General features: G+C 36.0%; 1 protein-coding gene across 2 annotated transcripts in view; it reads right to left on the bottom strand.

Moving 5' to 3' along the window:
- Positions 1-15,168, bottom strand: part of ABCD3 (ATP binding cassette subfamily D member 3) — an 81,917-nt gene that overhangs the window by 41,750 nt on the left and 24,999 nt on the right. For both annotated transcript variants that reach the window (XM_044944664.2, XM_006057556.4), the window contains exons 2-3: positions 9,711-9,747; positions 2,974-3,072 (exon numbers count right to left, since the gene is read on the bottom strand). In XM_044944664.2, coding sequence (XP_044800599.2) covers positions 2,974-3,018 — 45 coding nt within the window. In that variant the 5' untranslated portion in view covers positions 3,019-3,072; positions 9,711-9,747. The remainder of the gene's footprint in view (positions 1-2,973; positions 3,073-9,710; positions 9,748-15,168) is intronic.

Here is a 15,168-nt window from a genome sequence, read left to right on the forward strand (position 1 = left end):
ACCAAGTAAACCAAAAAGAGAATGAGGATTATGAGTTAAAAAAAAGATTTAATGGAGAATAAAAAATAGATTAAAACCACATGAATTATCATATCCAGCAGAGCTTAAAAAACTACTGCAAGCTTTCGGCTTGAACAAAATATTAAAAACTGTTGTTTAAAGAACATTACTTAAGCAATGCTGGGAGAGAGAGATTACTGAGGATAGATGAGAGACTGAGTCGCTGGTGAGGAGTAACTGTCTTGTGTGCGGGACGAGAATCCACACTCCAGTCTCTAACTCCCACACACACCCACTCAAAGCCGACCTTAATCTTTCTAAATTGGAAGAATATATACAGCAACACAGAAGCTAACATCAGAGAGGAGGGGTATGGCAGGGGAAATGTTTGCTGGATAAAGTGTTTGATTTTGAATTTACAGAATTGAGGGGCAAACGCATCTACGACTTCTGCAATTTTTGCAAACAAATCTTGTTTTCAAAAAAGGTGAAGGTACTAAAAATGTGAAAGACAAGGCAGGGAGTCAAAAACACAGAAGTAACAAATGAATCCATAAGAAAGAAAACAATGTCAAAAAAGAATCTATGGGACTGAGCTGTAACAGCTGCTCCCCCAACGTTTCCCAGAGTTGGCTGGCAAGAAGGGTACCATCTTCCTACCTGGTCCCACCACCTCAAAGCTAGGTATTAAACTGACAACAGAAGAACCCATTGATTTTTAATAAATGCTCTCTGTAGATGACACTCTAGCTATAATGCTAACTTTTAGTTCAGACCTTAAATGCAGTCTCAGTCCTAAATTAATCATTTGAGGATTAAAGGTAACATTAGACAAAGACGGTTTATATTTTCCTTTATGTACTTTGCTTATTCTTAAAATAACTACCAAGTTTATTTGGCTCACTTTAGCAAAATCTACTAAACTTTTGACTACTGACCATCCGGAAATGCATTTTTTGTGCAAAAGATGTCCTTAGAATCACCATAATTCCGTTCCTGGGTTTGCAGAATATGTCAGAAACTAAAGATCACCCTGATTTAGGCAGTCTCTCACCTCATGATATAGATGAACTTCCATATATTCATATGCAGTATTTTTATTTATTCCATAATCTCTATCTCTACATCTAATTTATCTGTGATTTCTACTGGAGTTTATTTCACTTTCTTGAACTCAAGTTAAGCTTGGATTTTTCTGTCTCTCAAACATGATTCATAAAATGGCTCTGTGGCATGGATATACCTTGACAGAACTGGAAGGTTGGCCAAGTTAGGCTTGTCAAGCTACGTACTAACTCCCAGAGATCTATCCAAAGTCTCACATTCATTTTATATTCAGCAAACCCCTGCCTAAAGGTTAAATGAACATTAAGCTATCAAGTGATGGAGGGGGAGGGGTACATGTAACACAAATCTTTCCAGCGAAGCTTATATTTTAAATAAAGATTCTTCAAAGTCAGGTAGGTTGTGGAAAGAGGAAACAATTAACTATCCCTGGAAGATACATGGGGCACCTTCACAAAGAAGATAATGAGCATAAACATGGTGTCATTAAAAAATAAGAACACAGGGCCTGGCTATAAAACAGCAAAGAATCTTATAAGTAGATGATATTGAAAAGAAAAGTAAAGTCAGGTGGTGATTTATAAGATAAAAGAAGCCAAATGTCCTTGTAAGTGTTTCAGAAAGAAAGACTAGTTAGAAAAGAAGACCAATTAAGAGATTATAATAATCTAAGTAATAGAGAACAGTATAAAAGGAAAGTAAGGGACTAATCAAAGAGAAACTCAAGGATACTCGGGAAAAAAAAAACATTTAAAATATAAGGGATGAAGCAGATTTAAAAAGTGCATATCTAACTTTCCTCCATGAAACACATACTGTTGTTCAGTCACTAAGTCATGTCTATCTCTTTGCGACCCATGGATTGCAGCACACCAACTTCTCTGTCCTTCACTATCTTCTGGAATTTGCTCAAATGCATGTCCACTGAGTTGGTGATACTATCTAAACACACATTATCTCTATCTAATTAGGAAAAAAACAAATGTTATTACATTACTTTTTAGAGTTTCTTATGGGTAGAGTCAACAAGACACGATGCTAAGTGAGGGGAAGGAGAGCAAGCCCAGTGTATGGAGGAATGTGTCTTTTCTCTGAGAATTACAGTGCTTTAATGTCTAACCCTTTTCTTGTTGTCACTAGATTATAAGGCTAATGATTTTTAAAATGTGAAGAATAGGAAACAATTATGTTTGAAGAAGACAAATTTGGCAGAAAAGATTTTAAAAGGAGAGATTCTTTGAAATGAGGCCAATTGAAAAACACTGTAGTATCTAGGTAAGAATATTCAGAAAGAAAAATTAGCAGATACCAGTGACTAAAAGGATGACAGGTATGTATGGAGACGAGAGTCAAAGGTGATAATATTCCCAGTTGTACAAAAGGAGAATACTAAGGTAATTAAAGATGGAGAACACAGTATTATTTTATTTTTTAATCATTAAAAATAATAAATAGTGACAAAGATAATCTTGATAGAAGGGCAAAGGAAAGAATAATAAACCTTAATTCCGACAACCTAAAGTTCACTTCCTAAAAATAAAGAATTCAGGTATCTTAAAAACATTAAATCAAATATGAAAAAGCAACCTTCAAACATATTTCGTATCAATGTTACTTGTTAACATCTTAATGTAATAAAAAGATCTTTCTAAATTTAATCTTGTCTTCAATATAACAAAGCAACACCATTTAGGATAGCTGTACTGAAGTACTCCAGTATTTCACATAAAATATAATAAAATAATATTTCACAAGCAATAGAAAATCATTTAAAAACTGGCACTGAACAACAGTGATATTTGACTTGTAGCAGAACAAAGGCTTTATAATTTTGTTGTTCTGACCTCATGTAACCATTAAAGGTGAACAGTGAACAGTTTCATAAAGCAATAATTTCGTAAGACTTACCTCTTTACAAAATGTTTTAGGTACCATGATTTTCAGAATTCGCATGAGCCTTGAAAAAAACACCCTGTCCACCACAGCTCGCTCTTTTTTCCCCTCTTTCTACATTAAAAAAAAAAGAAAGAAAGAAAGCTTTTTAAATAGCTATAACAAATAAGATTTTAAAACCATGTTTCATCTAAGTCAATATAAACAACTATCAAGATGGATACAGTATTTGAAGAACATAGTCCTATACTGGTCTTCATATTCAAACATGCTTTCAAGAAAATAAGATATAACCAAAAACTGAAAAAGGAGGTGATAAGTTCTGAAATTTCAGAAAATATATGGAAAAAGAACACTGCAAACAGAAGAAACAGTAAGTGCCAAATACCAAGGTGAAAGCCCATTTAACAACAAAATGGCCAATCTGGCTGGAGCTGTGAGCAAGAGACAGCAGTAGAAGATGAGGTCAGAGGACAACTAAGAAATGGTCAGGTACTTACTGTTTGTTCATTATCCACTTCCTGATTAACAACAGAATTTTTAAAAAATCTTGAACAGGAATTTTCCTTCTATCAATTACAGGAAACGTTTGGATTCCTAGATTTATCATTTAGCATTTCTAATGTGCACTCTCTTCCTTAAGAATTCAAAGACAGACAAGGTTCCCTTACTCATTCAGTTCACATTCTAGCAGGGGAAACACAGATAAAAATAAACCAATAACCAAGTTATTACAGATAGACCAGGCAGGGTCAAGAGAAAAAGAATGACTTCAGGAAAGTATGAGAAGAAAGATCCCTTTGGGTGAGGGCAGTAAAGCACGGGCAACACCAGGCACAAAACCCAGTTCAGGAATAAAGCTGGTGTGCACGCTGAAGCACGAGATGACAGCAGAGGAGACAAGGGGAGAGAAGAAGGGGGGCGGGGCCCCGAAGAACAGAGCCCTGCAGCCACAGGCAGGATTCAGAGTTCACTGTCAGTGCGGAGGGGAACCACTGAAGGCAGTTAAGAGCAGAAAGCCATCCTACTAGTAGTGTTAGTCACGCGGTCGTGTCCAACTCTCTGCGACCCCACGGACTGTAGCCCACCAGGCTCCTCTGTCCATGGGATTCTCCAGGCAATACTGGAGTGGATTGCCATTCCCTTCTCCAGAGGATCCTCCCAAACTAGGGATTGAACCCAGGTCTCCCGCATTGCAAGCAGATTCTTAACCATCTGAGCTACAGAGACTACTCTCAGACATTTCTTCATTGCCACTGGTCCATGAAAACCTAGATACAAACCACTTGCAAGGATAAGAAAAAAGTGATGTGCACTGGGTATAGTGGACGTTATTTACCTTATTAGTTTTGGGCTGTCTGTAAGAGCGGGCAGAAGAAATTTATCAGAACTGGCAAGACTCTCCAGAAGGACCTCATCCTCAATTTAGCTCCTTTCCCCAACTCCCATAATCTCTGCTCACTTATTTACTAACTACTATGCTCTTGATACTATGCCCATGATAAACAAATAGCCATGGTATAGTAAATTCTATTAGACAAACTTTGTTGTAAATGTGCTTTAATTAAATTAATATCTTATTAAACCCTGTGAGTAGTCTATAAACTGAATTAGAATAATAAGCTACCATCCACATGTTAGACACTGTACTAAGTGCTTTATATATATAATCCTAATAAACAGTCACTGCATAGATTACAGAATTGTAGACTAAAACATGAAGGCACTGAATGTGCAGAGTTAGGTCAGAAAGACTAAGACAGAAATAACTGGATAAGAGTCAACTTATCATGTACCTTTGATTCCTGCTGGAACAAAGTTCAGGTCTTTCAAAACTTATAAAGGTTATAAACCTCATCCTACTGAGTCACAGGCAAAAGTCTACTCCATTCACACGTATATGCATTCATTCATTCAATATTTACCTGGTCCCAGGCGTTGTTCTAAATCATAGGGTCCACTAGTGAGCAAAACCTAAAACGCCCTATTCACAGTCGATTCACTCGAGCTAGTCTATTCTCCTCAAGCCAAACTTTACAACTTCAACCTAAATCTCTCCTTTCACACCCCCCTCACAAACTAAGTATAGGAAGAACAAAGAGAAAGCAATATAACATCAACTACCTTAAAAAGAAAAAGTGAAACTGCCCCCCAACCTCACCTCATCCCACCTGTAGTCGATACCTTCTCCATTTCTAGCTTGAGCCTTAGAATAATTTCAAGATAAAATGACCACCTCTGATTTAAACAAAGGACTACTATTTCTAGCTGCTCTAAAGAAAGGATCTAGGGCAAACCATGAAGAAGGTTTAAAAAAAAAGTTATAAAAAAGTAACAATGAAGCACCTGGTATATAATTAGCACTTTACCTGGTATATAACTTCCCCTCCTCTTTTTCTCCTGTTCCTATTGTCACTGCTCCTATTTCTTATGCTGTCTGAAAGCTGACTTTATTATTTTTGTTAAATTTGAATCCATGAAGGCAACTATATACTTCCTAAAATAAGGAAACAACAGACACCTGGACTGGAGGGCTGACTCAGAAAGGCTGAAGAAATATCAAGGTGCTCTACCATTCCTGACACATAATAAAATTCATACCTGAAACCAATCTAAATACAAATAACTACAGAGACAGTACAGCTCATAAACACTACAAGTCTCTTCTAAGAATTCATTTTAAATTCTCAATTGATTTCCCCCACCTATAAACTTCCCAGTAATTTTTTAAAATATTAAAAAACACTTTGATGATATAAATCTGACATGCAAATCATAGGGGAAAAAAAAACATTCAAGACCATTTAAGAAGCTAAAGTAATAAAGCATTCAGAAAAAAAAATTATATATATATACATAAATTATATATATATATATATATATATATATATATATATATATGTCCCTGACATTCAGGAGGCAACAATGCCAAAGGGCAATGAGATTCTACTGATGTGTCAACCAACTTAGAAAGGTGACATGAACTAGAGTCGACAAAAAAGACAGATGCTTGAAATAGCAAATAAAAGGTCAAAGGGTACTGACAAAGTGTAAGCACCTCTGTATATTGTTAGAGAAACTATAAATCAACTATTATGTTGTATCCATCAAAATGTACAATGTATACTCACTGTTATAGGTAAAACAATCCAGCAAATTTACTTTCAGAAACTTATCCTAGAGGTATTCCTGCACATGTGCTTAAATACATAAAAAAATGAAAAAACTCATATACTGTTTTATAATATTATAAAATTAAAAACCTAAATGTGCATCAATTATGAGATACTATATAAATCATGGCAAATTTATACAGTGAAGATTCTACATAATTGCAGAAAAGGAAGCAGCTCATATTTATACAAGACAATACTACAGAGTGGTTAAATTAACTAGGTCTATATGGATCTTAAAAAAACAATATGCTGAAAAAAAGTAGAACAATAAATACAATGATTTGATTTATAAAAGTTTCCAATAAGCAAAATAATTCTACCCATAGTGTTTATGGAGCTATACACATACCTCAAAAGGATAAAAATATGCATGGGAATGCTAAATGCCAAACCCAGCACAGAGTTACCTTTACATATTTTGAATTTTATATCCTGTGTATTACATCAAAATCAAAAGAATTATTATTTTAAAGTCAAGTCAACACTTTTTATACTCTTCTCTAAAATTTTTTCTCCTTAAATCTCATGTCTTATGAAAATTATCTCACCTCAACCCATCCTACCAAAGACTAAAACTTTCAATGAAAAAAATTCTAATTGCTTCCCCTCATAAGAGACGCATTCACTGTAGAAAAACTAGAAAATTCTGACAAGCAAAAACAGAGCCTATACCTACCATTTAGAGATGTCAACTATTAACATTTGGCACGTATCTTACCAATATGTCCGTGTGTGCACTTCTTATAAATTTTACAAATGTGGTACCAACATGTACATTGTCTTAAACCTTTTTTTGCCAACCATTTGTTCTAAAACTAAATTTATCTTGCTTATACTATACAAGTAGCAAACAAGTAGATGTTTTTTAGAATATACAAAAAATAGGAAGAATTTTAAAATGTATGAACAAATACTGATGTACTGAATAGTTTCAGTCATGTCCTAAAACTTGCAGGTACAGTGGTATACAGAGAATGATATAACTAAGATAACTAAGCTTTGAAGACTCAGGTATAACTTACATATGAGAGACTATGAAGATGGAAATAACAAGATAAGCATAAAATGTCTCATTTTTTAGACTATGGAAACGAAAGAGTAGCAATTTGATATCAATATCCAGGATATGCAGAGAACAGACATTCATATGAGGGCTCAGGAAGACCCAAGAGACTCTAATCACAAGAAGCCAGCAGAAGTTTACTAGGAATGAGTCATATCAAACCCTTCTAATTTTGTTGTTTGACAAGAACATCGTATTAGTATATTAGCTGACATAAGCTCCATGATGGTAGGAACTTTTCTAACTGCTATACACACAAAACCAGACCAATGCCAGGCATACATGAGGTGCTCAATCAATACATGGTGACAGAATGACTTAATAAAAGGAATTTGATATTTCTTATAAAACTATTGTGGCCTTAATGGAGAAATAAAGACCAGATTTTGTGACAGTTGGATATAGTCATAGCTAAATAAACCATAACCAAAAAAACCAAGATTAAGAGATGCCACAGAGGAATTTTCTTGTCCTAACTTAGACAATACCATCAGCAATTGTGAGAAGACAAATTAAATTTGTACATAATACCTTCCACCTAACACATTAGGTGATAGAATTATATTCAAAATTACACTAGGAGTTCCCTGGTGGCCTCGTGGTTAGGATTCTGGGCTTTCATTGCCATGGCCCTGGTTTATATCCTGGTCAGGCAACTGAGATCCTGAAGGCCGTGTAGTGTGGCCAAAAAAAAAAAAAAATTACAGTAATAGAATACATATATTATAGAATAGACTAGTAGTATAGACCCTACCCACTCCAGTAGTCTTGCCTGGAAAATCCCATGGACAGAGGAGCCTGGTAGGCTGCAGTCCATGGGGTCACTACGACTGAGCGACTTCACTTTCACTTTTCACTTTCATGCATTAGAGAAGGAAATGGCAACCCACTCCAGTGTTCTTGCCTGGAGAATCCCAGGGACGGGGGAGCTTGGTGGGCTGCTGTCTATGGGGTCACACAGAGTTGGACACGACTGAAGCGACTTAGCAGCAGTAGCAGCAGCATAGACCCTGCAGGTTGACTTAATGTTTATCTAAAAGCAACAACCTGAGTTCCCATATGACCTAGAAATTTTACTCCTAGGTATATACCCCAAGAGAAATGAAAACATATGTCCACATGTCCATATGAAAATCTGTACATGAATGCATGAAAGTTCACAGCAGCATAATTCATAATGATCAAAAGGGAGGAAACCACTTAAATTTCCCACAACTAATGGTTAAGCAAATGCGGTATATCTAAACAATGAAATGAAGTGAAGTGAAGTGAAGTCATTCAGTTGTGTCCAACTCTTCATGACCCCATGGACTATAGCCTGCCATGCTCCTCCATCCATGGGATTTTCCAGATAAGAATACTGGAATGGGTTGCCATTTCCTTCTCCAGGGGATTACAATTCAGCAATTAAAAAAAAAAAAAAAAAGAAGTACTGATGCATTCAACAACACATATGAACCCTAAAAACATCATGTTAAATAAAAGAAGCCAGTCACAAAATGCCAAATATTACCACATGATTCTATTTATATGAAATGTCCAAAATAGGGAAATCAACAGAGACCAGTGGCTCAGTGGTTACCAAGGGACAGGAGGAGAGGGTAATGAGGAATGATTACTAATGGGTGTGGAATTTCTTCATGAGGAATTGAAATTTTTTAAAAATTAGATAGTGGTGATGGCTGTATACCTCTGTAAACATACTAAAACCACTAAATTGTACACTTAAATGGATGGATTTTATGGTATATGAATTACATCTCAATAAAACTGTCACCCAAAAAAAGAAATAACTGATGAATACAGGTATCTGTTAAAAAAGCTGTTCATCAGAAAGATACCTCAAGCTTACAATTTACCATAAACTCCATTAATGTAAACAGAAGTAATGGCTAAAAAAGTAAAAGCAACTTTAGGCTGAATTTTAGCAATATGGTATTCATATCAAGAGATGTAATAGTGCAGATGCATTCCATGCTAGTCAGACCATTTCTGGACAACTACATTTTATCCTAAACATAGTGTCTGGAGGAAGTAACTAGTACAGATCCAGAGGAATGTATACATAATTAAGAACAATCAGAAACCATGTTACCTGAGAAACACTTGAAGGAATGAGAACTGCTTAGCATGGGGGGAAAAAAAAGATTCAGAAAATACAACTATCTTCACACAACATCAGAGTCTGTTAGAGAAAGCAGAGTAAACTTGTTCTGTGTCTCTACAGAAGACAAAATAGAATCTTAGAGAAAGATTACTTGTACCTTGGATTTGAACTAACAAAGTTACAGCTGTCTCCTAGGTAGTACTTTCCACCAAATGAACAGATTTAAGTAAATACTGGAAGTCACCTATCAAGGCTTTCTATCTTAGGATATGTAGTAGGTTTGGGATGATACTTAAGTTCCCTTCTAACCCTAAAATTCCATGACTTTATCCTAGTTCAAAAATATATAATGAAACAAATGAAGTAAATGCATGAAATCCCAAAGAGTAAATGATATAAATTTTACCTCATTGTTCTGTAATGGTGGTTTTCCATTTTTCTTACTGCAGAGAAAAAGAAAAAAGAGCAAGAGAGCTTTATTTGCAAATTGTTTCCATCATAAAAAAATTATTTTAAGAAATAAAAAGAATATACCAAATTCTCCAAATGAGTTTCTTCTTTTACATGTCATACTGAGACAAACTATATTAAATACAATAGTCCAACTGCCTCTTACGAACTATAATTCACAGAAAATGCTCAATAAATGTTAACTACCACTATCATGTGTCAGGCATTACATTGTAATTTTTTCATACACACACAAATATACTTATTCTATGATTTCTCCCATGAAGATCTGGAATCTATCTTTCCATCCTTGAATCAAGGCTTGGCCATGACATTAGCCAACTGATATAAACAAAGGCCTGAAAACATTTGTGTACTAGGCTCACTCTCTTGCTGCTGGGAATCCTTTCCTAGCCCTGTGAGGGATCCCAGTTAGTAGCCTAAAGGATGGGAGACTGTGTGTCATTTCCACGTTACAAATGAAAAAACCGGCTTGGAAGAGTCAGTAGCACCACCAAGGTTCATGCAACTCAAAGTAGTTAATCTACCACTTGAACCCAGATCTGACTACTAACCCAGGCTTCCTCCCCTAAACAATCTAATAACCAAACTTGGCTTCTGTTTATATACACTACCACCTCACCCTATGCTTCTGTATAATATTGATCACAGTTAAAATCTCTTGTTTAATGTACGTTTCCTCCCAGTAAATTAGTTCCATGAAATCAGGAGCTACTGCAGGTTGGTCTCTCCAAAGTAGAGTACTAAGGTCTATTAGAGATCAGCATCTGTGAAAGAAAGGCAAAGAAGGAAGCTAGGCAGAACTCAAAACTGAGATACACACCAACAAAATTTCAGCCAACCAGGTGGGAAGCCCTGAAGCAAGAAATGTTCATCCTAGTGCTCTGAGACGGGATGAAATGGTAGGGTTTTTTACACCTCTTCCTAACTCAATAAGCAAATCTACCCCGCTCCAGCAAGACCATGACCTTGGAGAAGGTAGCTCTGCAGCTGAGGCAGACCCTAAGACGTGTGCAGAAGGGGTTACCTGGTGTTTCACACTGCTCATAGCTGGACAATAAGCCCTTCTTTGAAGGGGAATCTGGATAGCACATCTCCTTTTCTACTACAAGGGTCATATATTACCCAATCTTCTATGTTCAATACCTACTTGAGCCCCAGAGTTTTGCAGATTGAACATTTTCATTACAGGACACCATGTCACTGAGTAAGGCAAGAAGACACACAACTACAATGCGGTAAATGCTATCATTTTTAAAGTGCTTAGGCATATTATTACTGTTTCTAATTTCAACTATACTGCAGGATTGCTCATTTGTTTTTACATTTTCATGAGACTACAAAACCGTTTCAGAAGATGCCTCTTATATATATATATATATATACACGTTCAAGCATGCACAGTTAATTATAAGCCCATTTTATAAGGCTTTCTAAATTCCTATTTTTAAAGAATTTTTTAAAGTTTCCTCAGTTTTGAAGATACCAGCTATATGTGATTTAGTCACTAAGTCATCTCCAACTCTTGCGACCCCATGGACTATAGCCTGCCAGGCTCCTCTGTCCATGGGATTCTCCAGGCAAGAATACTAGAGTGGGTTGCCATTTCCTTCTCCAGAGGATCTTCCTGACGCAGGAATCGAACCTGAGTCTCCTGCACTGCAGGCAGATTCTTTAGACTGAGTTACCAGGGAAGCCCTTACCAGCTATATAAACACATATAAATTGCTTAGGATATATGAGAGCAGTATATTAGAATCCTGTTTAATAGATTACTTTTTTTTTACTTCATATGTCAAAAAGATTATTTTTCTTTTTTTACTTCATATGTCTAAAGTGTAGAGAGAAGTCAATGTACTTCCAAAAACAAGATCTACTAGTAGGCAGATTCAAGTCTAACAAAAATTCAGTATTTTCCTTTTTTTGATTTTTATCCTATGAAACTAGAAAGGCTCTACAACAGACATGTCTTCTACTCATCTGTTTCTTTTGACTACCAAAAAAAATCAACTTAGCAGCTAAATTAAATTCATTAAATAAAAGCATTCAACGTGTTCAAAATATATTACCAGTATGAACACAAAATGGTGAAAGTGAAAGTCACTCAGTCATGTCCGACTCTTTGCGACCCCATGGATAATACAGTCCACGGAATTCTCCAGGGCAGAATACTGGAGTGGGTAGCCATTCCCTTCTTCAGGGGATCTTCCAAACCCAGGGATCAAACTCAGGTCTCCTGCATTGCGGCCGAATTCTTTACCAGCTGAGCCACCAGGTGAGGTATCTATAATCTGATTTGGAGCAGTCACTAAATATCAGCTGTTTTGTTACATCTCAGGGTATAACCGAATGAAATTATTTTTAATCTAATTTTGTGACTATGTGAATGATGACCTTAAACCAGTCTATTATATCAAAATCGATGTTATGTTCAGACAGGAGCTGCTCATCTATTTTCTTCTTGTTCAATAAATCAGCACACTGGATGGCAGTCCTACATCAATTCTTTTCATTGACTTCCCAATAGCTCCGCCTGGGCAGAGGGAAGGAAAAGAGAATCACAGTACCAGGATAAGATGTATAAAAACAGTTTGGTTGCTAGAGTAAGAAACAGAGGCACACAGAATAGATACATTATCAAATGCACGTGTTACTGAAAAGACAGGTAAATTATAAAGTAACATGGTCAAGACTCATTCAGACATCTACTAATTGCTTACTGCATGCTAAGGACTGTTCTAGATCAGCACTTCTCGAACCTTCTGGTCTCAGGATCCTCAAGAACTTTTATTTATTTGTGTTACATGAATACTTATCACACAGAATTTCAACCTCAGAAATTTAAAAAAAAATACTTATTTACTCATTTAAAGATAATAAACACATTATACATTAAGTAAAATTTTTATTTAAAAAAAAGCTGTATTTTCCTAAAAAGACAATTTAGTAAGAAAAGTGGCATTGTTTCATATTTTGACAAATCTCCTTAACGACTGGCTTAATAGAGGACAAGTGGATTCTCATATCTGAGTCTGTATTTATTCTATCTACAGCAATACAGGTCTGTTGTTGCTGTTTAGTTGATAAAGTCGTGTCTGACTCCTTGTGACTCCATGGACCGTAGCCCACCAGGTTCCTCTGTCCATGGGATTTCCCAGGCAAGAATACTAGGTAGCTGTAAAACAGGAGTATTCTAGAAGTGTGGACATTCTTCTGTGATACTATAATGTGGCAATGCAGTCTGAAAATTGTATCAATAAACTTATACTCTGATACAATAAAATTCACTAATCTACATTATATTCCATTTTCAATGGCTCTTTTTACCCATTCTAGATTTTCTAAGATCAGGTACTAGTCATTTGGACAATAATGCTTCACTGAGTTCAACTGCAGGCCTTCCAAATGCAACACATTTTATTATACAATGTTTTTCAAAATTACACTTGTTAATATTGCCGCCAATCTTACCAGAAAGGAAGGCCTTAAGCACTGGGAAGCTAGCAAGCTCATGGTAGCAAACAACTTTTTCAAATTCCGATTTTTCACTTGAAAGCCTAAATTATAATATTAGCAACAAATACTGCCAGTTGTTTTTCCTTGAAGGCAATACAAGAAAATGTCTGCAATATTCAAGGCTGAATAAACACAGTTATTCAGTCTTTCTTCCAAGTAAAAATGATGTCACACACACACACACACACACACACACACACACACACACACACAAAGTAGCTAGTTCAGTTCACAACTCAAATAATTGAACAGTGCTTTCTCTGAAGACAACCTCTGTACTTAGTACACTGCAAGAAGTACTTTTGCAGATTTCTCATTTTTCTCTGCCAAAGACATTACAAAAAAGAAAGACAATAGTAACCAACTATTTATAAAAATGTTTATCAGGGTTTTATTTAAGAAATGCAAAATCAGGTTCAGTTCAGTTCAGTCGCTCAGTCATGTCTGACTCTTTGCGACCCCATGAACTGCAGCATGCCAGGCCTCCCTGTCCATCACCAACTCCCGGAGTTCACCCAAACCCATGTCCACTGAGTCGGCGATGCCATCCAACCATCTCATCCTCTGTCGTCCCCTTCTCCTCCTCCTGCCCTCAATCCTTCCCAGCATCAGGATCTTTTCAAATGAGTCAGCTCTTCACATCAAGGGGCCAAAGTATTGGAGTTTCAGCCTCAACATCAGCCCTTCCAATGAATATTCAGGACTGATTTCCTTTAGGATGGGCTGGTTGGATCTCCTTGCAGTCCAAGGGACTCTCAAGAGTCTTCTCCAACACCACAGTTCAAAAGCATCAACTCTTTGGCACTCAGCTTTCTTTATAGTCCAACTCTCACATCCATACATGACCACTGGAAAAACCATAGCCTTGACTAGACGGACCTTTGTTGACAAAGTAATGTCTCTGCTTTTCAATATGCTGTCTAGGTTGGTTATAACTTTCCAAGATCATGTTAACATTTGAAAAATCAATGCAATTCATCCTATTAACAGTTTAAAAAAGAATAAACAGGATTCTTCAATATCCGCAAATCAATGTAATACACCACATTAATAATTGAAAAATAAAAACCATATGATTATCTCAATAGATGCAGAGAAAGCCTCTGACAAAATTCAACATCCATTTATGATAAAAACTCTCCAGAAAGCAGGAATAGAAGGAACATACCTCAACATAATAAAAGCTATATATGACAAACTCACAGCAAACATTATCCTCAATGGTGAAAAATTGAAAGCATTTCCTCTAAAGTCAGGAACAAGACAAGGGTGCCCACTCTCACCATTACTATTCAACATAGTTTTGGAAGTTTTGGCCACAGCAATCACAGCAGAAAAAGAAATAAAAGGAATCCAAATTGGAAAAGAAGAAGTAAAACTCTCACTGTTTGCAGATGACATGATCCTCTATATAGAAAACCCTAAAGACTCCACCAGAAAATTACTAGAACTAATCAATGATTATAGTAAAGTTGCAGGATATAAAATCAACACACAGAAATCCCTTGCATTCCTATACACTAATAATGAGAAAACAGAAAGAGAAATTAAGGAAACAATTCCATTCACCATTGCAACGCAAAGAATAAAATACTTAGGAATATATCTACCTAAAGAATCTAAAGACCTATATATAGAAAACTATAAAACACTGGTGAAAGAAATCAAAGAGGACACTAATAGATGGAGAAATATACCATGTTCATGGATTGGAAGAATCAATATAGTGAAAATGAGTATACTACCCAAAGCAATTTATAGATTCAATGCAATCCCTATCAAGCTACCAACGGTATTCTTCACAGAGCTAGAACAAATAATTTCACAATTTGTATGGAAATACAAAAAACCTCGAATAGCCAAAGCGATCTTGAGAA

This window comes from Bubalus bubalis, chromosome 6 (genome assembly GCF_019923935.1).
Source record: "Bubalus bubalis isolate 160015118507 breed Murrah chromosome 6, NDDB_SH_1, whole genome shotgun sequence".
Classification (NCBI taxonomy): domain Eukaryota; kingdom Metazoa; phylum Chordata; class Mammalia; order Artiodactyla; family Bovidae; genus Bubalus; species Bubalus bubalis.